Source organism: Cetorhinus maximus, chromosome 17 (genome assembly GCF_964194155.1).
Source record: "Cetorhinus maximus chromosome 17, sCetMax3.hap1.1, whole genome shotgun sequence".
Lineage (NCBI taxonomy): Eukaryota > Metazoa > Chordata > Chondrichthyes > Lamniformes > Cetorhinidae > Cetorhinus > Cetorhinus maximus.
In genome coordinates, this window is record NC_135895.1 from 69,145,591 (window position 1) to 69,173,496 (window position 27,906).

The 27,906-nt window shown below is 42.3% G+C and overlaps 1 protein-coding gene across 6 annotated transcripts in view; it reads right to left on the bottom strand.

The window, feature by feature from the left end:
- The window catches only part of hmcn1 (hemicentin 1), a 701,874-nt gene that overhangs the window by 337,084 nt on the left and 336,884 nt on the right, over positions 1-27,906 (bottom strand). For all 6 annotated transcript variants that reach the window (XR_013579326.1, XR_013579325.1, XM_078561403.1 and 3 more), the window contains exons 21-24: positions 27,269-27,428; positions 17,522-17,693; positions 13,717-13,844; positions 2,420-2,692 (exon numbers count right to left, since the gene is read on the bottom strand). Coding sequence is in view for 4 of the 6 variants with exons in the window: in XM_078561403.1 (XP_078417529.1) it covers positions 2,420-2,692; positions 13,717-13,844; positions 17,522-17,693; positions 27,269-27,428 (733 nt within the window). In the remaining 2 variants the exon portion in view is untranslated. The remainder of the gene's footprint in view (positions 1-2,419; positions 2,693-13,716; positions 13,845-17,521; positions 17,694-27,268; positions 27,429-27,906) is intronic.

A 27,906-nucleotide genomic window follows, 5' to 3' on the forward strand; every position in this document is an offset into this window, starting at 1 on the left:
TTTACCATCCAATTAGTAGCTTCAAAGACATGGAGCTCTGCCCAGATGGAATACCTGACCCCCATCGACACTGCTTCTACTGGAAATTCTGTACCATCACCTACAAGACTGATCTCTGCATGCCTACCTCATCATATGAAGTCAACACCACCAGGAAAGTGAATTATCCAGCATTCAGTTTTTAACCCACCAACTTCCATGAAGGAATACCTAACTGAACTTTGATTTTGGACTCTGAAACCCACTTGAAACCATATTTCTTTTCTCTGTGGTCTCTATATTGTAAATTTTTCTTTTCTATGTCCCTGTCATTGCTATCTGATTGCAAACCCTTTTTTCACATTTTGTGTGCGTACAAATAAACTAATCCTTTGCACAAATCCTATCTCAAGTTTGCTGTGGGATTATTAATAGAAAACTGGATCACACCAAAAGTCAAGGGGTCGGGAAATACACCACCACTTATAAAGAGGGAAACAAATCAAAACACCTTTCTGTTTACATAGGGTGGTGAAAGGAGAAATCAGTGCTGTTTAAATTAACCCCCTTCTTGTCCATAACATAGTTGACATTGTAAATGGTTCCATCTCTTCAGATATTCCTTCCCGCCCCTCAAAAAAAGCCCATCCTTTGCCTGTGTTTTTGAACACTGCAACCTTATCTCCAAACACCTTTTTCTTTCCAGAGCTCTTGAATATATTGTCACCTCCCAAACCCATGTCCATTTTTCCTGACCACACCATCATCCTTTAATCCCCCTCCTCCACTGTCCATCTAAATCGAACTGTCCTTGATTTGTTCCACTCTTATTTATTCAATTGTATCCAGAGCAACTCCAGCTTTCTATCCCCAATCTACCCCACCACCCACAATGTTACTTCATGAATCCCTAGTGAATCTATCTTTAGCTGTCCCCTTTCCACCTACTTTCTTGTAGCATCAGCTGGAGATATGGGGTCAACTTCCACATTGTCAAAGACACCACCTAGTTCTAACTCTCCTCTATCTCTATTAACTCTTTTACTACCTCTGGGCTGTTAGACAACTTGTCAGGCATCCAATTGTGAAAGAGATGCTACTTTCCCCAGTTAAACATTGGGAAGACCAAAGCATTTATCTTGGACCTCACCGCAAATTCTGTTTCCTTGTCATTGATTTCATCCATTCCATTATTGTTGGGTTGAACCAGATGGTTTGCAACCTCGGCAATCTATCTGACCCCAAACTGAGCTTCCATCACAAAGACTGCTCACGTCCAGCTTAAGAACAATCTCTGCCTCTGTTCTTGCATCATCCCATTGCTTCTGAAGCTCTTATCCATGCCTTTGGCACCTCCAGAGCTATTTATTCCACTCCGCTCCTGGCCCTCCATTTTCCACTCTCCATAAACTGCAGCTCATCCAAAATTCTGCTGCCTGTATCCTATATCATGTCAGATACCACTCACTCATCACTTCTCTCCTTGCTGAGCTACACTGGTTACATGTTCTCCCAATATCTCAATTTAGAATTCTCAACCTCATACTTAAACCCTTTATTGTTTTTGCCTTTTTCTGCACTCCTCCAATTTTACAACCTCCTCCTCAACCTTCCATTCCTCCAAGTGTGACCTTTTCTGCATCTATTGGCACCGTCAAGGCCCCATGCTCTGAAATTCCTTTCTTAAAACACTCCACCCTGACACCTCCTGTTTTTTCTTTGAAGATTATCCTTAAAGCCCATTGCTTTGACTCAGCTTTTGATAGCCGGTCCTAATATTCTCACTCATGCTCTGCATCCATTCTTATCTGATTATGCCTGCATGAAGTACTTTGAAATGTTTTTCTTTATATTAAGAGGTACAATTTAAATGTAACTTGTTGAACTGAAGACAATAATCTTGATCGTAATTATTTGGATTTGATTTGAAACCCCATTAAGCACAATTCCTGAATATTATATCACAGAAGACTATTTCAGGTGGTTGGTGTGTTGTTATTGAGAGGGCATAAATTGAAGATCAATACCAAAAATGAAGGGACCTGTAAACGGAATTGTCTTTTTTCACCACACAGGAAGCTGGTAGGACTAGAGCGCCTAAATAGATGGCCTCCTTCTGAGTTGTAAAAATTCTATGTTTAAAATTACAAAATGTGATCATTACATATACTTATGATCCATTTATAGTATAGTTTTGTTGACATTGCCTGGTTTAGTCAAGAAGACTCCTGATTACCATCTTTACTTACACTTATAAATATTATTATATTTGAGAATGCTGGTTAAGGATGCAGAGGCGTCAAACCATTAAAATGTGACTTTAGCATGTCAGTGAATATCAATGTTTCACAAACACACACTACACATTAGAGACCGGTCATTCATTCCTTCAACACATTGTCAAAAATAGATTTTTATTTATGTCTCTATCAACACCTACCGTGAACCTGTACAGTTGTATTTACTTCATGCTGGCCGGCCACATTTTTGGCAACACACTTATAAACTCCATCATTGGTGGGTTGGGCCCTCTTAATAGTCAGCGTTCCTTCAGCACCCACACTGTACTGTTTTTCATCAGGCAGAATGTTGTTACTTCCTTTATACCAGGTTATAGTGGGAGTCGGCACTCCCCGTGCATTGCAGGGGATGTCAATCCTGTGACCTGCTTGGACTTTCATAATACGGGGTCCAGGCTGAATTTGTGGAGGAACTAAAGAATAGTAATCAATATGAGATTTATGGTAGAATTTCTTTCAGTGCAACACATTAACGTCAACTCCAAATACTAAGCACATTAGACCTAAAGCTGAGATTGCTTGCTATCTTGTGCTATCTGATTTGTTAGTTAGTTACCCACATCGGTAATATATAATTTAAAGTTCATAGCCATTAATAAATGAATTCACTCGATGCTTATTTTACACTGCTGCAAAGCTTTACCTAAGTTTAGTTTTACTCATGGCAAACACAATTTCAATTTCAATACAAAATAATGCTCACCCCATCAGATAGGCAGAGAAGGACTGGTTATAGTTGTGCCAGGACTGTACTCTTGCAATGACACTGGCCCAAATCTTCCAAAAAAATACAGGAAACCTCGAAGACATCAGCAAATGGAAACCGCACAGAAGCCACGCCCCCTTTTTAAGGCATTAGCTGATGTATTCTGGTAAGTAAAGAGGTTAAATGTCCAAATGCCACTTTGGAAAGCTATGGAGAGAAAGTAAGTGGGCAAGGGGGTAGGGTGGGTGCAGTAAGTGGGTAGGGTGGGTAAAGGGGTAGGACGGTAAGTGAGTGGGGTGACAGCAGAGTAAAGGTGATAGCTGGGTAGGGTGCTGAGGTTGGGTCGGAGAGGAGTTAGGGGATCGGGGGGGTGGAATTCAGGCGGTCCGGAGGGGGACTCAGGTGGTGGGGGCTAGTCAGGTCGGGTCAGGTCAGGGGTAGTAGGGAGCTCAGTGGGGGCAGTTGAGTGATGGGAGCTAGTCAGGGAGATCAGGGGGGAGTTGGGGGTTCAGAGGTAGTTGGGCGGTGGGAGCTAGTCAGGTTGAGTCAGGAGGGTAGTTGGGGGGCTGTGGGGGGAGTCGGGGGGTCAGAGGTTGAGGGGGGACATCAAGAGGGGCAGTGTGAGTGACTTGAGGGGGGGAATCAGTTGTATAGTTACACAGGAGTCAGACTAGGATTTTCTGTCTAACAGTTCCTGGTTATCCAGGTTAGTAAGTCGGAACTGTCCGAAGTTTCCGACTCTAACTCAGAGCTGGAGACTTTTTGGAGGGCCCCGGGGAACAGGAGAATTACCCATTGAAAGTTCAAAATTGCCAGGCAATTTCCATGGAGTCAGTGCATTGGGACTTCCAAGGGGTTTCATAGCGCATCATGGGGGGTGGGGGGGGTACATCCGGTCTCCAATGATCCAAAGGCCGGAAGATCTGGGCCATTGTATTAACAGCCATTGATAACCTTATTGTAAAAGATTGTATTGACATCCTGACTTTGGCTCAAATTTTGCTCACAGGTGATGACATCTTGCCTTTTACCAGGAGCCCCTTGCCCCCACCAACCATTCTCCCTCCCATGCCATTGCATCTGGCTATACGTTCCACCACCTGCTCTGCTTAAACCAACACAAGAGATGCTGTGGCCCTTAACACTAAATCACACCTTGGTATCTTTCTCTATTTCTCTGGCAGCTTCTCCTTCAAGCACCTCTTGCCTCTTCCTTAAGGTTTGTACTACCTCCCGGCAGTATAAACAATATACAATGATGGAAAGTCTGTTCTATCCGAGTTTGTTATAATGAGGGTCTTGGTTTACATGGAGCAGCTATTAGTGAATGAGTGAAAATATATGTAGCCCGGATTTTGCAAAAGGAATAAAAGTAAGGCTGTTATTACAGAGTAAATTCTGCAATGTCCAGCATGCGCAGATTCATGATTAAATGTGCGAATCTGGAAGTTGCTGCCAGTGATACTCAGCCCCTCCACAAGTCCCCACCAATAGAGTTTTGTTCCTTTGTAATTAACTGCAAAATCCAGTCTATAATCTTTAAAATTTAGTCAAGAATGCTAAACTACAATATACAGGCAACACCAAAAATAGGATGGTATGGAACAAACAGTCTACAAAATGAATATAATTCCTGTACATTATTCTCCTTGAAAGTAAACTGTTTTCAATAATCTCTGTAATGTTTCAGCATTGAAAATGTTCTTTGTACAATTTTATATAAATCTATTTTAAATCAATTGAAGAATTGCTGAAAATATACATCTCAGGAGGCTACAATTGTTTTTTCTGTGAACAACTCCAGCCACAATCTTACCATGAAAATCCAATGGATATTCATTAGCAAGTATCATGAATTTATTTATAGCAGAATTTTACAAGATTTGTTTTCCAGGAAAATAAAATGGGGCTGGCTATATCATGATATTGGTATGTAATGGCAAATGGAATTTATTTTTTCATTTTTATGATTCCCCCTAGTAAAACTCATGTGAATCACATCTGTGGCATGTTACATATTTAGATGGCACACATGGTGTTCCTGTCAGACATTTACTGTCAAAAGCCTGACCCTCTTGGCCCTTCCCGTTGCCTGGGTTGTTTTTTCCTGTGGGGATAACCTTTGTAATCTCACTGAGACTAATTTAGGGTACTATAGGTCAAAAGGTGAAAATCTAAAAAAACATAATTTTCAAGAGCTACTAGTCAGGGAGCAGAGCTGCACTGATTTGGATTTCATTTTGTACCTTACAATTTTAGCTCAATTGCATTTTAGCAGAGGGCCTTTGAAAGAAAAAAATAACAGGGTTAAAAATTAAGGTGGAAGAAAGGATGTTAGGTGCAACTTTTTCACCTAAAGACGTGTGTAATATGTAACCAGGGAAGGTTCTGATGTGGTCAGTATTAGTAGATTCGAAGTTTATGGTGCTTCTGAAAAGAGAAGGGATTGGAGGATATATTGAGATATATAGGGTGGTGGTGATTTCTTTAAAAGTTACAGGATTGTTGGGGCTGTATGGCATCGTTCTGTTAATAAAAAAAACCTGGCATTCTTGAAGAATATATTCTGTATCAACCAAGTGATAATGTCATAACCATGTCTTTACTGAGCAGAGAGTTCTCAGTTTATATATTAAATTTACAGGAGTAATCCTGCATGCATCCACAGCAACTTGTTCTGCCTATGTCAGTCTGAACCATCAAACATTGCAATACCTGGAGCTGCTTTAAACTGCTAGTGCATTGTACGACAGAAATGCTTGTGCCATTGGTTCCTCAGGGCAGAATTTTACAGCCCCTCCCGCCGGCAGGATCTTCTGGTCCTGCCGAAGTCAATGGACTTTTGAACAGTTCACTGCATTTTCTGTTCCCGCCCCCACCTCGACTGGGCCATAAAACTCCGCCTTCAGTTTTTAGTTCTCTGTAAATCAAATGTATTACTTCCAGGAATTAAGAACATGGCAGCTGGCTGGAAGTGGAATGTAAAATATACCAGACTTTTTTTTATATTCATTAATGGGTTGTGGGCATCGCTGGCTAGGCCAGCATTTATTGCCCATCCCTAAATGCCCTTGAGAAGGTGGTGGTCAGCTGCCTTCTTGAACCGCTGCAGTCCATGTAGTGTAGGTACAGCCACAGTGCTGTTAGGGAGGGATTTTCAGGGTTTTGACCCAGTGACAGTGAAGGAACAACGATACATTTCCAAGTCAGGATGATGCATGGCTTGGAGTGGAACTTCCAGGTGGTGGTGTTCCCATGCATCTGCTGCCCTTGTCCTTCTAGAAGGTAGTGGGCGTGGGTTTGGAAGAAATTGAGTGAAGTGCTGCTTCACTTGAAAGGAATGCTTGAACCCTTGGACAGAGGGGGGAAGTAAAGGGGCAGGTGTTGCACCTTCTGTGGTTCCATGGGAAGGCGTCGTGGGAGGGGGTTGAGGTATAGGGAGTGATGGAGGAGTGGACCAGGGTGTCCCGGAGGGAACAGTCCCAACTTCAGATCATGAACTCTCTCCTCCATCCTCACCCACTTTTCGATCCCCTTTTTTCTAATAATTATTATTTTTTAAAATATATTTTTCTTTTCCCACCTATTTCTATTATTATTTTAAAATTTATTTCCATCCATTGTTTTATCTCCACCTTTTAACCTATTTCGATCCCTTCCCCCCACCCCACCCCCACTAGGGCCATCTGTCACTTGCTCATCCTGCTTTCTACCCTTAATGTCACTATTAGCACATCCTTTAGCTAATATCACCACCGTCAACACCCCTTTGACCTTTTGTTTATGACATCTTTGGCAATCTCTCCTTTGCCTCCACCTATCACTGGCCCTCTATCAGGCTCCACCAGTCCCACACCCCTTAAATAGCTTATATTTCACCTAATTTTTATTCCTCTTTAGTTCTGATGAGAAGTCATACAGACTCGAAAAGTTAACTCTGTATTCCTCTCCACAGATGCTGTCAGACCTGCTGAGTTTTTCCAGCTATTTTTGTTTTTGTTTCAGACTTCCAGCATCTACAATATTTTGCTTTTATCCTAACAACTTTGTATTGAGGTTGCATCTGGTTGTGCAACAACAGTATTTTCAGCAGTACTAGCTGGGTCTCGTGGGCTGTAAAAGCAGTTTTATTCAGTGCTTCATGTAATAAATATTCATGGGCTCACTTTCCTCCATTAGTGTTAGGTGGTTTTTCACATTAGCCTGGCAGCATTATATTCAGGCATTAAGGAGGAAATGAGTAATTTAAAAAGATTTTTAAAAAATATAGGAATGTTGAGTTATCAACATTTTTAAAATTGCAATGCATGCTGTGAAAATTGTAATACTTTGTGGCGTACTAAAATGTCCTTTTTACAGGAGTACAGTACAATAGGGGTTATAATGATAGCCTGTAACCCAGAGGTTTAGAACCCAGAGAATAGGGTCTGAATTTTCAGCTCGGCGGGCAACCGCCGACTGTGATTGGCCCCCAACCGCGATTTCGCGCTGGCTGGCCAATTAATGGCCAGCCAGCGTGAAGCGCACACTGAAAAGCTCAGTGCTGCCAGGGTGGGGGTGAGAGGAGGGCAGGCGATGAAGTTAACACGGGCACAGGCAAGCGCTGACAGAAAGGTCCCTGAAGGCGGAGAGCTGTCTCAGGGAGCCGAAGACCCGAAACCCAGGAAATAAAGTTTTAAAACCAGGAAAAAAATGTCCAAGCATCACAATCAGGCACCTGAACATAATGATTATAAAAATGCTGTCCATAGATTTCTATTTTTATTTTGTTTAATAACAGAAACCTCATCCCACCCTTGGATGAGGTTTGATGAAAAATGTAAAGGCCCCTGGCCAATTCGCCCGTCCGCCAACCATAACATTGGACGGGATACATAAAATGACAGACAATTGCGCCATTAATGGGTTTAATTGCCCTCTTAATTGTTGGTGGGCGTGCTTCCAAATTTTGTGCGTGCCCGCCAACCGAAATATCGCGTGAGCGTGGGATGAAGTCAGGACACTTGCCTGATGTCATCTCGTGCAATTTCATGCCCAATCCCATAAATTAGAAATAGGATTAGATTAGAATCTAAAATTGAGCACTTTATACTCAAAATGTTGAAGGTTTATCGAGTGTATTTCCTGCTGCTCTCCATGCAACTGGTGGACTGATAAACTGACATGTTGTTACTCGGCACATAACTGCAGTGCAGTAGTGAAACATGGCATCCTGGATGTATATTCACATAACTATTAGTTACAGGCTCTTTATGAAGTGTTGACACACTAGAACACACCGTGGTTGAAATTGGGCAGCTGCTCTGCAGCAGGTCAAGAGAAAAGCTGCAAACATGCTTAGTTGGGAATGGTACCTGAACCAATAAAGATAAGGGATAGTTTTAAAGAAAATAGGTTGGTGAATATTGTTTCCAAGAAACAGGAGCTTGGCATGTGGGCCACCCTGCTCACCCCCCACACCCACCACCCCTACCCCCTGGCCAATGGTTGACCATTTATGTCATACTATGTGGCTTCTTCTGGTAGGGGTGGCCCAAGTAAGGCTTTCTGGTCGAATGCATGATCTTATGAACTTCAGCACATTTCCAGGACATTTTAGCACACCTTCAGAATCCAAAAAATAAATCAGTGAGAAAGAGATGTTTAACAATCTTTTGCCTCTTTCTGTAATTATTTTCCTGCTCAGTGCCCCAGTATTGCATATCCTATAGCCAAAACAGCAGCCAGCCATCTTGTTTCCAGGCCTCTGCCACCACTGAGCTACCTGATATTAGGTCTGTGACACCAGCCAGGGATGATTTTCCATCAGGCCTTCCCCCCACATGTGTTCATATCATTAGGTGAACAATCTTAGAGGCATATGGAGCTCAACAATGTCAGGAAGCTAAATCATTGCCAGTGGGTTCAGCAGGACATCCATTTTGACTGTGTGTGTAAAAAATTCAGCTACACCATGCAGATTTTGCTGTTCTTAGTGCCTTTAAAAATTCTAATTCTAACTGTTATGCCTCAAGTAGCAATTTCTCATTTAAAAAGGCTCCTTCTTACAAGCTGGGGTAGAAGGTCAGTCGGTATGGCTGATAGGGCACTGTCCAGAAGCAGATTCAATAGAAATTTTCAAAAGTGAATTGGGTGTATAATTGGAAAGGAAAAAAAAAACATGGGTATGAGTGGAGAGTAGGGGAATAGGAATAATTGGTTAACCCTTTCAAAGAGCCAGCACAGGCACAATGAAGGCCTCCCGTTATGCTCTATGAAGGTCTGAGTTAAGAGCATTGCAGTACTGAAAATATTGAAAATAGTGTTACCAAAAGCCTTTCAACAATGTGGATGCTAATTTAAACATCCTAAATCTGCATCATCCTATCCTAAAATGTTCTTGCATTTTTGTTTAATAAGTGTTAGTGTTCCTACTTTGTAAATTATTTGACCCCTTAATCCATCTGTAAAGGCTACAGATGATTGTAATCAAATTATTAGATTTTTTTTTATTCATTCATGGGATGTGGGCTTCGCTGGCTGGGCCAACATTTATTGCCCATACCTAGTTGCCCTTGAGAAGGTAGTGGTGAGCTGTCTTCTTGAACCGCTGCAGTCCATACGGTGTAGGTGCACCCACAGTGTTGTCAGGAAGGGAGTTCCAGGATTTTGACCCAGCGACAGTGAAGGAACAGTGATATATTTCCAAGCCAGGATGGTGAGTGACTTTGAGGATAATTTACAGTTGGTGGTGTTCCCATCTATCTGCTGTCCTTGTCCTTCTAGATGGTAGCGGTCATGGGTTTGGAAGGTGCTGTCTAAGGAGCCTTGGTGAATTCCTGCAGTGCATCTTGCATGGTACGCACTGCTGCTACTGTGTGTCGGTGGTGGAGGGAGTGAACATTTGTGGATGTGGTGCCAATCAAGTGGAATGCTTTGTCCTGGATGGTATCAAGCTTCTTGAGTGTTGTGGGAGCTGCACTCATCCAGGCAAGTGGGGAGTATTCCATCACACTTCTGACTTGTGCCTTGTAGATAGTGGACAGGCTTTGGGAATTCAGGAGGTGAGTCACTCGTCGCAGGATTCCCAGCCTCTGACCTGCTTTTGTAACCACAGTATTTATATGGCTAGTCCAGTTCAGTTTCTGGTCAATGGTAACCCCAGGATGTTGATAGTGGGGGATTCAGTGGTGCTACTGCCATTGAACATCAGGGGGCAATGATTAGGTTCTCTCTTGTTGGAGATGGTCATTGCCTGACACTGGGGTGGTGCGAATGTTACTTGCCACTTGTCAGCCCAAGCCTGGATAGTGGCCAGGTCTTGCTGCAATTGGACATGGACTGCTCCAGTATCTGAGGAGTCGCGAATGGTGCTGAACATTGTGCAATCATCAGCGAACATCCTCACTTCTGACCTTATGATGAAGGTCATTGATGAAGCAGCTGAAGATGGTTGGGCCCAGGACACTACTCTGAGGAACTCCTGCAGTGATGTCCTGGAGATGAGATGACTGACCTCCAACAACTGCAACATCTTCCTTTGTGCTAGGTATGACTACAACCAGCGGAGAGTTTTCCCCTGATTCCCATTGACTCCAGTTTTGCTAGGGCTCCTTGATGCCACATTCGGTCAAATGCAGCCTTGATGTCAAGGGCAGTCACTCACACCTCACCTCAGGAGTTTAGCTCTTTTGTCCACATTTGAACCAAGGCTGTAATGAGGTCAGGAGCTGAGTAGCCCTGGTGAAACCCAAACTGAGCATCAGTGAGCAGGTTATTGCTAAGCAGCTGCTGCTTGATAGCACTGTTGATGACCCCTTCCCTTACTGTACTGATGATCAAGGGTAGACTGATGCAGCGGTAATTGGCTGGGTTGGATTTGTCCTTTTTGTGTACAGGACATACCTGGGAAATTTTCCACATAGCCAGGTAGATGCCAGTGTTGTAGTTGTACTGGAACAGCTTGGCTAGGGGCGTGACAAGTTCCGGAGCACAAGTCTTCAGTACTATTGCCAGAATATTGTCAGAGCCCATAGCCTTTGCAGTATCCAGTGCCTTCAGCTGTTTCTTAATATCACGTGGAGTGAATCGAATTGCCTGAAGACTGGCATCTGTGATGCTGGGGACCTCTGGAGAAGGCCAAGATGGATCATCCACTCAGCACTTCTGGCTGAAGAATGTTGCACAGGATTCCTAGCCTCTGACCTGCTCTTGTAGCCACAAATTTATACGGCTATTTCAGTTCTGTTTCTGGTCAATGGTAACCCCAGGATGTTGATAGTGGGGGATTCAGTGATGTTGATGCCATTGAATGTCAAGGGAAAATTGAATCTTATCTTTTGCACTGATGTGCATCATTGAGGATGGGGATATTTGTTGAGCCTCCTCCTCCAGTGTGTTGTTTAATTGTCCACCACCATTCACGACTGGATATGGCAGGACTGCAGAGCTTAGATCTGATCCCTTGGTTGTGGGAGCGCTTAGCTCTGTCTATCACTTGCTGCTTATGCTGTTTGGCACGCAAGTAGTCCTGTGTTGTAGCTTCACCAGGTTGACACCTCATTTTTAGGTATACCTGGTGCTGCTCCTGTCATGCCCTCCTGCACTCTTCATTGAACCAGGGTTGATCCCCTGGCTTGATGGTAATGGTAGGGTGGGGGACGTGCTGGGCCATGAGGTTACAGATTGTGTTCAAGTACAATTCTGCTGCTGCTGGTGGCCCACAGTGCCTCATGGATGCCAAGTCTTGAGTTACCAGGTCTGTTCGCAATCTATCCCATTTAGCAAGGAGGGTATCCTCAGTGTGAAGGCAGAACTTCGTCTCCACAACAATTGTGCGGTGGTCATTCCTACCAATACTGTCATGGACAGATGCATCTGCGGCAGGCAGGTTGGCGAGGATGAGGTCAAGTGTGTTTTTCCCTCTTGTTGGTTCCCTCACCACCTGCCGCAGACTCATAGCAGCTATATCATTTAGGACTTGGCCAGCTCGGTCAGTAGTGGTGCTACCGAGTCACTCAGCAGTGGACATTGAAGTCCCCCACCCAGAGTATATTCTGTGTCCTTGCCACCCTCAATGCTTCCTCCAAGTGGTGTTCAACATGGAGGAGCACTGATTCATCAGCTGAGGGAGGGCGATATGTGGTAATCAGCAGGTTGTTTCCTTGCCCATGTTTGATCTGATGCCATGAGACCTCATGGGATTCGGAGTCAATGTTGAGGACTCCCTCCCAACTGTATACCACTGTGCCAGTGAGACAGGATGGTGATGGTGGTGTCTGGAACATTATGTGTAAGATATGGTTCTGTGAGGATGACTATGTCAGGCTGTTGCTTTACTAGTCTGTGGGACAGCTCTCCCAATTTTGGCACTTACCCCCAGATGTTAGTAAGGAGGACTTTGCAGGGTTGACAGGGCTGAGATTGCCATTGTCGTTTCCAGTGCCTAGGTCGACGCCAGGTGGTCTGTCTGGTTTCATTCCTTTCTTGTCACTTTGTAGCGGTTTGTTACAACTGAGTGGCTTGCTAGGCCATTTCAGAGGGCATTTTTAAGGGCAGAATTTTGCCGTTGGCGAGCAGGGGGCAGGGCCCACTTGCCAACGCATAAAATGATGCGAGATGACGTCGGGCAGAACCCCCGATGTCATCCTGGCCCATTTAAATTTTCAGGAAGGCGGGGCACAGCAACATCAGCTGCAGGCCCGCCAACCTGTCAATGGCCAATTGAGGCCATTGACAGGATCAATTATACAATTAAAGGACCTGCCCGTCCAATCTTACAGTTGGCGGGCAGGCTAGGAGCCCCGGCGGGCAATAGAAAAAACATGAAACCTCATCCACTGGTGGGATAAGGTTTCATGTAGGGTTTTAAAAAGCTTAATAAACTTATTATGTAAATTATGAACATGTCCCATCTCATGTGAGATTGTCATATTAGGGAATTTGTTTTTCTAATTTTCATATTTTTAAAAGCGTAAGCGATCTCCTTGAGGCAGCACTTTGCCTCAGGGAGATGTGCGCTCTTTCGTGCACATGTGCGAAAGAGCACACTCTTGCTTTTGGGGAATCCCACCCCCGCCCGCACAGGAAGCGCATAGCGCTTCCTGCCAGATGTCACGCTGTAAAATGGCGGCGGGGCCCGCTTCTCCAGCGGGGATCAGCTCCCCGTCCGCTGGAGATTGGGTCCGGCCCACCCGGTCAACAGGCAGAAAATTCTGCCCTAAGAGTCAACCATCTGCCGTGGTGGATTCGAACCTGGGTCCCCAGAGCATTACCCTGGGTCTCTGGATTACTGGTCTAGAAACAATATCACTACACTATCGCCTCCCCTGTTTCAAGATATTCAACTGGATTAATTAATGACAGAAATGAGACTGGAGTGCACACCTCAATACAACCTAGAACAAGGCACAAACAAATAGATGTTACAACTTTGAAACAATCTGCATTCTTAAATTAGACCAAGAGAAGCCTGGCCCTGCCCATGCCTAGAATTGCTGTGTGTGATATTTGTAAGCTATTTATCAAGGGCTGATTGAATGTGTTTCTTTTTCTGGAGAGAGTGTAAGCTTATGGAACTCCACTGTGAGCAACTACATTGCTCAAATTCACAAAAACATTCAGGCTTATTGAGCTCGTGGTGTTTAAACAGTGATTCTTGGTCCACAGGAAATTCACCCCAAGAGTCTCTGACCTTTGACACCAAAGGAAGAACTGACACTGTCATTGATCTGCACCCAAATGGAAACATACCGTGCACACTCAGTTTAGTATACAGAGTAACATTCCCAGCAATATTTGTGGCAACACATAGGTAGAGTCCACTATCGGACAGTCTGGTTTCAATTATTTTCATTGAGCCAGAGGAAAGTTGAGTGTGTCTGAAATATAAAATACATTTTGAATTAAAAATCACCAACAAGTAACAAGCACTAACATTTTAAAGCGTACAGTAAAACTTTATCGTGCTTTCAGATTTAAGATAACAATATAAGCAATAATGACACTTCATTGAGTCCAACAATTTCAGATCATAACCACTGTTCCTACTTTTTCAAACAGCAGATGCTTGTAATGATTCTGCTGTCAATTTGCACCTCCTCTAGCCCCATCATTTGTTTATTTACCTGTCCGCCTTATTATCCCCTTTTGCTTTGCACCATAATCCCATTTGTCATGTAATCTCACCTGCTTTACACATTATCCCAGACCTTTCCTCTTGTTTTCCCCTCCCCCTGTCCCCCACCCACACTACCTCTCCCTGCCACTGTTTTTTCCCCCTAATTTGCAGCATCCACAGTACTTTGTCCTGGTAAACAATAATTGAAATTAGTTTACTGTGAAGTCTACTGTGAGTCTAGTAGCTCTAGTGGTATAGCACATAATTCTCAAATCAAGAGAAAAATGTTTGAAATGTAGATTCACACAAAGCAATATATAACACAAGAGCAAAGTTCTATGTATGCTGGAAATCTGAAATAAAAAATGAAAATGCTGGAAATTCTCAGCAGGTCTGGAGGCATTTATGAAGAGAAAAAACAGAGTTGAGGTTTCAGGTTGGTGAGCCTTTGGTGTAACTCATCAGAATATATAACAATGAATGAATAGTTGAAGCGTAGTGATTGCAGTTTTGCTTAGATTAGTGTTCTTCCTGTGTAAAAAAATTCCATGATTCATCTATAAAGGCTGTTGATAAAGTAGATGACTGGAATAAAATTCTAACTGTTTCAAGATACCAAGCAGGATAAATTAATGACAATTAATGACCTTTCATTTTTATTCTGTAAATTAAAGAATCCTGCATTTTGCAACATATGTAATTTTAAAAACATTCATTCATAGGATCTGAGCATCGCTGGCTCGGCCACCATTTATTGCCCATCCCTAATTGCCCTTGAGAAGGCGGTAGTGAGCTGCCTTCTTGAATTGCTGCAGTCTATGTGGTGTAGGTATACCCACAATTCTTTTGGTGAGGGAGTTCCAGGATTTTGACCTAGCAACAGTGAAGGAATGGCAATATAGTTCCAAGTCAGGATGGTGAGTGGCTTGGAGGGGAACTTGCAGGTGGTGGTATTCCCATCTGTTTCCTGCCCTTGCCCTTCTCGATGGTAGACGTCATGTGTTTGGAAGGTGCTGTCTAAGGAGCCTTGGTGAGTTCCTGCAGTGCATCTTGTAAATGGTACACACTGCTGCTACGGTGCGTGGTGTTGGGGGGAGTGCATGTTTGTAGATAGGGTGCCAATCAAATGGGCTGCTTTGTCCTGGACGGTCAAGCTTCTTGAGTGTTGTTGGAGCTGCACTCATCCAGGCCTGTGGAGAGTATTCCATCACACTCCTGACCTGTGCCTTGAAGACAGTGGACAGGCTTTGGGGAGTCAGGAGGTGAGTTACTCGGCACAGGATTCCTAGCCTCTGACCTGCTCTTGTAGCCACAGTATTTATATGGCTAGTCCAGTTCAGTTTCTGGTCAATGGTAACCCCAGGATGTTGATAGTGGGGGATTCAGCGATGGTAATACCATTGAACATCAAGGGGCAATGGTTAGATTCTTTCTTGTTGGAAATGGTCATTACCTAGCACTTGTGTGGCGCAAATGTTATTTGCTACTTATCAGCCCAAGCCTGGATATTGTCCAGGTTTTGCTGCATTTGGACATGGACTGCTTCAGTATCTGAGGAGTTCCGACTGGTGCTGAGCATTGTGCAATCATCAGCGAACATCCCCACTTCTTATGATGGGAGGAAGGTCATTGACAAAGCAACTGAAGATGGCTGGGCCTAGGACACTACCCTGAGGGACTCCTGCAGTGATGTCCTGGAACTGAGATGATTGACCTCCAACATCCACAACCATCTTCCTTTGTTATAGGTATGACTCTAACCAGTGGAGAGTTTTACCCCCGATTCCCATTGACTCCAGTTTTGCCAGGGAGCCCTGATGCCACACTTGATTAAATGCTGTCTTGATGTCAAGGCCACTGAAATGTTCATAATGTGCAATCCTGAAATTATCTTTATTTTAATTTTAATGATTGTCTATAGCTATGTTATGAATTATGATTACTTGTTTTATTTGTCTTGCCATCACAATTTGGCACCTACTGCCATGATGATTTTTCAATAAACCAATCATCTAATTACAAGAGGCAAATGTGGCAGTCACTCCTGCATTCAAAGTCACCTGGCCTGTTTGGGCAAGTTTCAGCAGCTAATTGGGCTGTTAGCTCCATGACTGTGCTCCATCTTGAGGAGCAGGAAAGCCCATGGCAGTCCTGATCCTCAAGCCAACAGAGAATATCACTGAAGGTAGCTACGGATAAGTTCACAGTCCCAATCAGAGGAATGAAGAAGGCAATCAAAGTTCTGAGGTCATCTCCTCCTGGTAAAGATAGAACTCTCTCTAGGATATCTTTATTCTGTTTCCTTTAACTTTATTTTCACTTTATTGCATTTATGTGTGGAGATCAATTAACCACATTCTAAATACCTTTGTTTGAAATAGAAAAATAAACTTACATCATTTTGGAAACAAATGCATATAATTAAGTGAATAGTTTACAATTTGAATGTAAAGTGATGGGTTATTTTAAAGCCACAAATTAATTGCAAAAGCACAATAAGAAAATGTTGGAAACAAATACCATATTGTTCAGTATCTACAGAAAAAAAATAGGTCAACATTCTGGTCATGGCACTGCCTAACAATTGAAAAATAAAAGATAATTGAGCACAATAAATCAAAAAAAGGGAGGGAGAAAGAAATCCCAAAGATATGCCAATTATGGTAAGTTAATGGGTGGACTGTCGTCCCAAACCCCTCCCCTGCACCCCTTTAAAAGTACAAAACTGTTAGATTCTATAAAAGATTATTTTAGTCAGGCAGAATTTTAGAAGCAAGAGAATGTTCAAATTGATGAGACAGCAAGTGGTTTACCCAAAGAAAAAGCCAAGGAAATAGAATATATTAATAAAAAAACCTAATTGTCGCTTGTTTTCAGTGCTTATTATTTTTAGACTCCTGCTGTTACCTTGCAAACTGTTGAAGATGTGCTTCACATTAATATTTAAGTGCACTTTTAATGATTTGTGTGAAGAACAATTTTTCTTGTCTAACCAACATGCTTCCTATAACAATCTTCAAGCTGTGCAAAGCAAAGCAAGCATAATTACGTAAATATTACCACAAAAGCTCACTGCTAACGATTTGTCACAGAACTACATTTCCCTGCTTTGTAGGGTTTTTTTGTAAGTTGTCACAATAAAAATAATGATTCTTTTCATTTGAGAGATATAAAGTATGGTTCCAATCCTATGGAGTGTGAGCCATGATGTGAAAATATGGCTGGGCAATGGAAAATGGAACTTATGTGAATCTACCAACAAGACAAAGATTTAAAATCAGCTCAGCAATAAGGCTTTTATGCTCAAGAAAGAGTGTGAAAACTGCCTTTATTGGTGCAATAGATCTGTTCACGATTTCTGCGCTGGTATTATCCTACAGTAGCATGCGATGTGCACAATACTAAAATATGAGGAATCAGTGTTCAAACTTGAGTTACCTTGGTGAAAAAGGAGAGATTAGTTGCATATTTTTGGCCCAGTTGATAATGGGAGGTGGAAAGCTTCGTACTTCACAAGGCAACGTGACGTCCTCTCCTTCTATCACTGATATTTCCTTCGAGCTTCCTCCCTCAGATCCTCCTCTAGACTCAGTAATGACTCTTGGTTTAACTAGAATTTAAAATCAGTTTGAATAACTTCTACAAACCACTTGAATTGAGATGCAGATAAAACGTAATTTACATCAATACATTACTTTTTCAAGCATTATACTGATTGAAAAGCAGAACTCCCTTTACCAGTTCCATTAATTGTAAATTGCAATTCAAGACTAAGCTGGATCCAAATATAAGAGAAATTTGGTATGGATTAAAATGGAATATATCATTATTTACAAAAGTTCAACAGTAAAATTTAACACAAAGAAAAAAGCCATTTCATCACAAAACATGAAATTAACCTATTATTTTCTTTCTTTACATTACTAAAGATATTTTGTATATTCCACTCGATATGGTCATTCAATAAACATGTGAATGAAAGTTGCATGTTTTTGGCAGAATAACATTTAAGGAAATCTGATGCCTCTTGAGGTCTTAATTGCAGTTTGGAGAGTTGTGAGATGATTCTTTTAAAAACAATGAAACTCACGTTTAGTTATCTTTCTTAATCTTTAGTGTTGCTGCAGTTTTGATTTTTTTTGAATGGTTACAATGCAGAAAGAGGCGATTCGAACTGTTGTGTCCGCTCTGGCTCTTGCCAGGACAACTCAGCTAGTCTTACTCCCAACCCTTTCCCCACCATAGCCCAGAAAATTTGATAAGTATGCTTATCCAATTCCATTTTGAGAGCCCCATGTGCAGCTGCCTTGACTACACTCTCAGATACCGCATTCCAGATCCTAATCACTCGCTCCATAAAAAAAGGTTTTCCTCATGTTGTTGTCTTTTTTTAACCAATCAGTTTAAATCGGTGTCCTCTGGTACTTGATCTCTTCACCAATGGGAGCAGTTTCTCTCTACCTACTCTGTCCAGATCCTTCATGATTTTTAACACTTCTATCAAATCTCCTCTCAGCCATTTCTCAACTGGCCCTGCTACCATTAATGATTTGTGAACACATATACCCCCAGGTCTCTGGAGCTGCACCCCTTTTAGAATTGTAACCTTTATTTCATATTGCCTCTCTGCATTCTTCTAATCAAAATGTATCACTTCACACTTCTCTGCATTAAGTTTCATCTGTGTGTCTTCCCATTTCACCAGCCTGTTTGTCTTCTTCGAGCCTATCGTTATCCTTCTTGCAGTTCACAATAATTCCCAAGTTTTGTATCATCTGCAAACCCTGAAATTGTGCTCTGTACACCCAAGTCTAGGCCATTAACGTAGTCCAAAAAAAGCAGTCATCCTAGTACCGAGCCCTGGGAAACCCACTGCATACCTTCCTCCAGCCCAAAAACAACCATTCATCACTACAATGTTTTCTGTCACCTAGCCAACTTTGTATCTATGCTGTCACTGTTTCTTTTATTCGATAGGTTTTAACTTTGCTGACAAGTAAGTCTATTCAGCGGCACTTTATCAAAAGTCATTATCCGTATACATGACATCAACCACGTTACTCTCATCAACCATCTCTGTTACCTTATGAAAAAACTCAACCAAGTTAGTTATACACAATTTTCCCTTAACAAATCTGTGCTGGTTTTCCTTAATTAATCCACATTTGTCCAAGTGACTGTTAATTTTGTAATTTCTAAAATCTTTCCCATCGCTGAAGTTAAACTGATTGGTACATAGTTGCCGGCATTATCTTTACACTCTTTTTTGAATAAGGGTCTAGCATTGACAATTCTCCACTCCCCTGACACCACCCCTGTATCTAAGGAGGATTGAAAGAGTATGGCCAGTACCTCTACAATTTCTTCCCCTACTTCCCTTAGCATTCTTGGATACATCCCATCTGGTCCTAGTGACATCAATTTTAACTGCAGCCAACCTTTCTGATACTTCCTCTTTATCAATTTTTAGCTCATGCAATATCACAACCACCTCCTCATTCACTATGACTCCAGCAGCATCTTCTTCCTTGGTAAATACAGACACAAAGTATTAATTTAGTACCTCAGCCATGCCCTCTTGTCTCCATGCATAGGTCCCCTTTTTGGTTCCTTTGGCCTTACCCCTTCTCTTACTATCCTGTTATTCTTCATGTGCTTAAAGACTTGGATTCCCATTTTTGCTAGCTGCCAGTCTCTTCTCATACTTTCATTGCATCTCTGATTTCCTTTTTCACTTCCCCTTGGAACTTCCTATATTCAGCCTGGTTCTCCCTTGTATTATCAACCTGACATCTGTCACAAACCCCCTTTTCCTGCTTCATCTTACTCTCCATCTCTTTCATCATCCAGAGAGCTCAGGCTTTGCTTGCCCTACCTTTCCCCTTGTGAGAATGTACACCCAAAGTATCTCCTCTTTAAAGACAGTCCATTGTTTGGTTACAGTTTTGCCAATCTTGGACTCCAATTTAGCTAGGACAGATCTGCTCTCACGCCACTCAAACTGGTTCTCCTTCAATCTAGCACTATCACATTAGATCACTGCTTGTTATTTCCCATGATGAACCTAAACTTTATGATACATTTTTTTCCTAAAAGTTTCTTGACTGATCCATTTGACCAACCTCATTCCTAAGAATTAGTTCCAGTAATTCACCCTTCTTTGTTGTGATGGGAACATATTGATCAAGAAAATTCTCTTGAACACACTTCAGAGACTCTTCTCCCACTATGCCCTTTACACTATTACTATCCCAGTCTCTTAAGATAAAGTTCCCCATTATCAGTACTGTATAGCTTTTGCACCACTCTGTAATTTCCCTGCAAATTTGCTCAGCTGTATCTTTTCCACTAGTTGATGACCTATAGAAACGTCCAGTAGTGTTATGGTGCCTCTATTGACTCTTAAGTCCAACGAAATAGGTTCAGTCCTTGACTCCTCCAAGACAACCTCTATCTCTAGAACAATAATATTTTCTTTAACCATTATAGCCATCCATCCTCCTTTCTTTCCTTCCCTATCTTTCCTGAACACCTTGTATCCAGGAATAATTAGTAGCCGGTACTGCACTTTTTGAACATGGTCACTGTTATCGCCACAACATCATATTCTCATGTTTCTATTTGCACCTTAAGCTCACCAGCCATATTTACCACCCTTTAATACATATGCTGTAAAGTTAATTTAGATCTTATTGCATTACCTCTTGGTCTGTCCCCACTTAATAAATTACTCTTTCTTACTCTAGTACTATCAGTCTCTCCCTAAACTTTGTCAACCTTGTTTATTATCCCTAATGCTACACCCTGGTTCCCAACCCCCTGCAAAGTTAGCTTAAACCCTCCCCTACAGCATGAGCAACCATGCTGCAAGGAGATCAGCTCTGGTTCTATTTAGGTACGACCCATCTAGCCTGTACAGAGCCCAGCTCCCCCAGACTGTCCCAATGTCCCAGGAATCTAAAGCCTGTCCTCATGCATCATCTCTTCAATTGCGCATTCAACTGCTCCATCGTCCTAATTCTATAGGCACTGGTATGTGGCACCGGGAGTAACCAAGAGATTACAATTTTTGGGACCTGTGGGAGAGCAAGGTCCTGCTTGCTGGTCTGTTTCCGAGCTCCCTAAAATCTGCTTGCAGCATCTTATCCCTCTCTCTACAATTTGCTACCGATATGGGACTTCCAGTTGTTCATCCTTCCCATTCAGAATTCTCTGCAGCCACTCGATGACATTCTTGACTGTGGCACCTAGGAGGCAACATGCCATCCTGGAATTACGTCTTTGGCCACAAAAACACATACCTGCTCCCTTAACTATAGAATTTCTGCTCACCTTTGTTTTCCCAATCTTCCCCCTGCCCCCTGTACAGCTGAGGCAACTGTGGTGCCATGGATTGTTCTGGCTGTACTCCCCAGAGGCAGCATCACCAGTATTCAGAACTGAATACCTGTTGAGAACAGTATGCACTCAGGGGACCCCGGCACTACCTGTCCGGTCCTCCTTGACTGGCGGTCATCGATTACCCTCCTCCAGAACTCCCAAAGCTTGCAGAGTGGCCACATCCTGATACATATTACCCATGTAGCTCTTAGCCTTATGGATGCAATGCAGCAACTCTAGCTGCGGCTCAAGCTCTGAAGCCTGGAATCCGAGCTCCCCCAACTAAGAACACTTCTTACATGTGTGATTGTCCTGGACATGAGAAGGGTCTTGGAGTTCTCACATGGAACGGGATGAGCTTTCTATAGAACTGAGATGCCCTGCCTGCCCTTATTGATTAGACCACTATCTAAACTTAACAGAAATAAACTTATGTATTATTAAAGACTTAAATAAAAATGTTTAATGAGTTTATTGATGTAATAAACAATAGTAAGTTACAGATTGTTAGCTTTGAGTTTGGCACACCTCTCTAGTTTTATGAGCAAAAATAAAACTGCTATACTCACCTGCTGTCTTGTGATGTCACTCCTTACATAGTTTTTTGTTGAATTTGAAGCTCTAGTTCCTGACTCCTCCCACCGCTCCTCTCGCTCTTCCCCGGGCCTGATTTCATCTCCCACTGCCTCTCTCGCACTCCCACAGGTCCACCCCTGGGCCTGATTTCATCTCCCACCGCCCCTCTCACTCTCCCACAGGTCCACTCCTGGGCCTGGCTTCATCTCCTGCCACTCCTCTCACTCTCGTAAGATAATTTACACGTACTGGCAAGGGCTGTGTACTTGGATGAAGTTTCAAGACAGCATTAGAGAAGGATGTTAGCTATGGTTTTGTGAGTAAGGTGCAGGCAAGTGAGTGAGATGGTGCCTCAAGATGGAGTCACTCTCTCAGCACTTTTAAAATCTTGCTACTTAACAGTGGTCACAGTTTCCAGACCGTCCTCATGGATGTGGAATCACACCACCCCCTCCCCCCCGCCCCACCTTTACATGGCAGCTGACAACCATTTGTAATAGGGCTGCAGGAAGGGTGGGGGGAATATTTAAACAGTGAAATAGTGTGCTGGGCTGCCCAGATCTTCCTTCGGGAGGCTGCCTCCTTTCACAATTTCAAAATCATTCAAGAAGCTCATCATCAGCCTAGTCAAAACATCCCACTTGATCGGCACTCCAATCATTCACTCCTACTACCATCAATGGACAGTGACAGCAGTGTGTACCACCTAAAAGATGGACTGCAGCAACCTGCCAAGGCTTCTGGAATAGCACCTTCCAAACCCATGACCTCTACAGCCTAGAAGGACAAGGGAAGCAAGCACTTGGGGACACCACCACCTGCAGATTCCCCTCCAATCACACAGCATCCTGACTTGGAACTCTACCACTGTTCCTTCACTGTCGCTGGGTCAGAATTCTGGAACTCCCTCTCTAACAGCACTGTGGGTGTATCTACACCACATGGACCACAACTGTTCAAGAAGATCTCTCATCGCCACTTTCTCAAGAGCAATCAGGGATGGGCAATAAACAGTGACCTTGCCAGTGATACCCCTGAACTAATAAAATAGAGCCACCTGAAAACATGGGCTAAGCCCATTTTTGACATTTCTATTCAAAGTAAGTTAAGAGCTCCAGAAACAATTCCTTTAAGAAACAAATATACAGTATGCATCCAGAATCACAGATTAACACAGTACAGAAGAGGCCCTTCAGCCCATCAAGTCTGCACCGGCACATGAGAGACACCTGACCTACCTACTTAATCCCATTTACCAGCACTTGGCCCATAGCCTTGAATGTTATGATGTGCCAAGTGCCCATCCAGGTACTTTTTAAAGGATGTGAGGCAACCCGCCTCCACCACCCTGCCAGGCAGCGCATTCCAGACCGTCACCACCCTCTGGGTAAAAAAGTTTTTCCTCACATCGCCCCTAAACCTCCTGCCCCTCACCTTGAACTTATGTCCCCTCGTGAATGACCCTTCAACTAAGGGGAACAGCTGCTCCCTATCCACCCTGTCCATGCCCCTCATAATCTTGTACACTTCGATCAGGTCACCCCTCAGTCTTCTCTGCTCCAACGAAAACAACCCAAGTCTATCCAACCTCTCTTCATGACTTAAATGTTTCTTCCCAGGCAACATCCTGGTGAGTCTCCTCTGCACTACCTCCAGTGCAATCACATCCTTTCTATAATGTAGTGACCAGAACTGCACACAGTACTCTAGCTGTTGCTTCACCAAGGTTCTATACAACTCCAACATGATCTCCCTACTTCTGTAATCTATGCCTCAATTGATAAAGGCAAGTGTCCCATATGCCTTTTTCACCAATCCACTAACTGGCCCCTCCACCTTCAGTGATCTATGGACACACACGCTAAGGTCCCTTTGTTCCTCAGAACTTCCTAGTGTCATGCCGTTCATTGAATACTTCCTTGTCAAATTACTCCTTCCAAAGTGTATCACCTCACACTTTTCAGGGTTAAATTCCATCTGCCACTTATCTGCCCATTTGACCATCCCATCTATATCTTCCTATAGCCCAAGACACTCAACTTCACTGTTAACCACCCGGCCAATCTTTGTGTCATCCTCAAACTTACTAATCCTACCCCCCACATAGTCATCTATGCCGTTTATATAAATGACGAATAATAGATCCCTGTGGTACACCACTGGACACTGGCTTCCAGTCACTAAAGCATCCATCTGTCATCACCCTCTGTCTCCTACAACTAAGCCAATTTTGAATCCACCTTATCAAATTACCCTGTATCCCATGTGCATTTGCCTTCTTTATAAGTCTCCCATGTGGGACCTTGTCAAAGGCTTTGCTGAAATCCATATAAACTACATCGACTGCGCTACCCTCATCTACACACCTGGTCACCTCCTCAAAAAATTCAATCAAATTTGTTAGGCATGACTTCCCTCTGACAAAGCTATGCTGACTATCCCTGATCAAACCTTGCCTCTCCAAGTGGAGATAGATTCTCTCCTTCAGAATTTTCACCAATAGTTTCCCTACCACTGACGTGTGACTCACTGGTCTGTAGTTCCCTGGCTTATCTCTACAACCCTTCTTAAATAACGGAACTACATTAGCTGTTCTGCAGTCCTCTGGCACTTCCCCGTGGCCAGAGAGAAATTAAAAATTTGGGTCAGAGCCCCTGCGATCTCCTCCTTTGCCTCCCTCAGCAGTCTGGGACACAAATCATCTGGACCTGACTTCAGATAATTGCATGGAAAATTAATCATTGACTTTAAGCAAAATGTAAGCTTTTAATCAGAACACAGAGAGTTTCCTGATTACTTGCTTCCATTTTATGCTTAACGTGTATTAAGGAGGCATTTAACAGCAAACTGGACAAAGAGAAAGCAGTACACTTTAGAAATCTAATCACTTATTTATTTGTTAATAATTCCCTTTTCTGTTTAGATTAAATGAAGTGGATGAGTAATTTAAAAAGACGCACTACTGAGAATAGGTGTTTTTTAAAAATGCTAACGGCCAGATATTGCTGCCATGAAATGGGACTAAACAGAGACGGATGGCAAAAAGAATGGCTGCCAAGCTGCGTGGCTGGAAATCACGCCTCCGTTTCTGCCTTGCATCATTTTGTGCAGTGCAGGAAAGGGTGCAAGCAGAAACCAGACCTATGCCTATTACTAACCCACTTAACCTCATTGTGAGCTCATTAAGAGCCCACCCTAGGTAAGATTTTTAATTTTCAGGGGAGTGACAAGACTTTAGCAGCTGTCAGGTTTTATTCCAGCTACATGGAGGCATGAACCATGGATTGGGGGTGGGAAGAGTTTAGAAGTTAAATAAAAAGATTTTGCCTCCTTTACAGTTCATCATTAAATGAGTTGTATGTGTTCATTAAGGTGACTCATGGCAGTGCTGTTTTGGAAGATGCAACTAACATTAAACAATGTGTTTGCCAGTAACCTTCTGCCATCTGGCAAGCTGTCAAGTAAAAGTTCAACATTGTAAATGTGAAAAAGGCTTCAGATGAGTAAAAAATGTTCATCTAATAGATAAAAAGGTAAAGTATATTTCACACTATTGAAAGGGTAGCGTAGAATGATAACAATCGTAAATGTTTAATCTTCTCCCATTATTTTTATGTCTTCACCTCAGACATCTGCTGAGACTGTTTGTTTACTTGGGGAGTTTTATGGGTTCCTGGCTGTAATCCAGTTGCTTAATCATTTTCCAAATGTTTGACCCTGGATACATAGCTGGTTTGAAGAGCCTATGTATATAGATATATATATATATATATATATATATATGGGTAGTTTTATGGGCTAATCAATGGCTTCCAACTGTTATAATAGGACTTGAGTGTTCTGTTCATAAAGGGGATAAAGTGTGAGGGGGTAAGGTTCAGGGAGGTGAAGTGAGGGCATGAGGGGGTGAGGGAGTGAGGAGGGTGATGGAGTTAGGTGGTGAGGGGAAGTCTACATTGATCACAAGGTTTAAAATTCTATAAATTGTGAGGCCTCCCCGCTGCAGCTCAACCTTTGGCACTTCTTCCCTTGGAAGAATTGGGCTGATTGTTTTTGGGAATGGGGGCAGTCTTTTAACCTGCCCGCTCGAGAATCATCCTGCTTCTGTACCCACCTCATGCGGTTTGTCTCCAGGCCGATTAGAGCCATGGCTGCTGGAAAATCTTCTTTCCTGGCAGCCTGACGACAGAGGCAAGATCATAATGCGGGATTAATCCTGCCTCCTGATTCCTGCCTCTGAGATGAAAATCTAGCCCTAAATTTCAAATTTCTGTGTTATTTATCTGGCTTCTTTCAAATTATTGGTAAAATTCAAACATTTTTTAGCATCAGAAATGATTTTGAATCTTGGGATATACTGCCCTGAACCAATTACTGTTTGATCAAATCCAGTATTCTGCGTTAAATAATTAACGTGTTTGTGAGGATTCTACTCTGGTTGATTTGTCATGTCTCCAATAACTTAAAGTGCAAACCATTGAGCAGGAATTCCTATTGATTACTATTCTGAAATCACGAAGAAGAAAGGTGACATGACTGCATATCACAGGTCAAGAGGGCCTCAACTTTTCAGCAACGGTAATCTGTTTGGTATGAAATAGTAGAAAAATTCAATATTCTTTAACAGAACTGCACTTCTGTCTTGATTTTATTGGTATAAGAATCACCAATATTTACATTTTACCACCGATACTGCTAATTTAAAATGTTGTGGCGTTAGCATTACCATTGTCAACATGAACAATATGGGAAAAGTACAACTGTGTTGTGGCCAGCCCTATTCAAAGCCTGTAGGTTGGACAGTGACAGAAAGTAATTGTCTCACTATCATGTCAGTTGTTGCCGAGCTCTGGATGAGTGCAGAGCCAACTGATGTGCAGGGATGTGCCAGAATAACAAAAATATATGTATTGCTGAAAAAGGGGACATATTTTGTCAAAGCTTTTTGTCTTGCACTCATCAGCACAATTTGCAAGAAAATATATGTAAAAATTGAGAATGCGTAACAGCACTATATGGCCTCGTCTGTTAAATATAAATAAAAAAACAGCTTTCATATCCTTTAAGCATATGGAGAAAAATTACATTGTTTGCCATGAATCAAAATATCGACCCTGAACGCATCTTATTATTAAGACTTGAACACACCTTCTTCAAGCCAGAGTGTGATCTATAAACAATATTATATTTTCTTCTTGTACTAAATTAAGATTGAATATGAACTCATACCATAAACTGTCAGTTGAACTTTGCGTGAGGCGTAGCCTGCTGCATTTGTTGCTGTACACACAAATTCCCCAGTTTCTTCACCAGTTGGTGAAGATATTAATAAACTACCATTTGAATCTGTGTTGATTTTCCCCTTATGTTGACTAATGAGTTCACCATTCTGTAAAAGAAAATAGAAATTATTTACAAAGAGGATTAACTTGCTTCTTCTCAACAACTTTCAAAAATATGGACAATTCATAATCATTACTAGGCAGCATCTTATGTTACTAAAAACTCTATAGTGTAGTCATTAGTCATGAGTGAAATTAAACTTGTTGACCAACTTCACTTTAAAATGATCTGTAGAAAATTCTACAATTTACAGAATATCTTTTAGCAGATTCATAAAATCTTTGTGACAAGAATTTAAGTCAAGTTGTTATTAAGCATGGCAGAAATTGCAAGATGTCAGTTTTGGAACTTATGAACCTTATCAAGACTCATCATTCAGTTTGTATTTTGGTCGCTATTATTGAGGTCAATGTCTTATATATGTCATTCACTGTATTTAACATGATTCAGTTGAAATATACTCTTCTGTTTAAATTTTGTTAATTTTATTCTGATATAAAGATCTTATTTTTTTTAATATATTT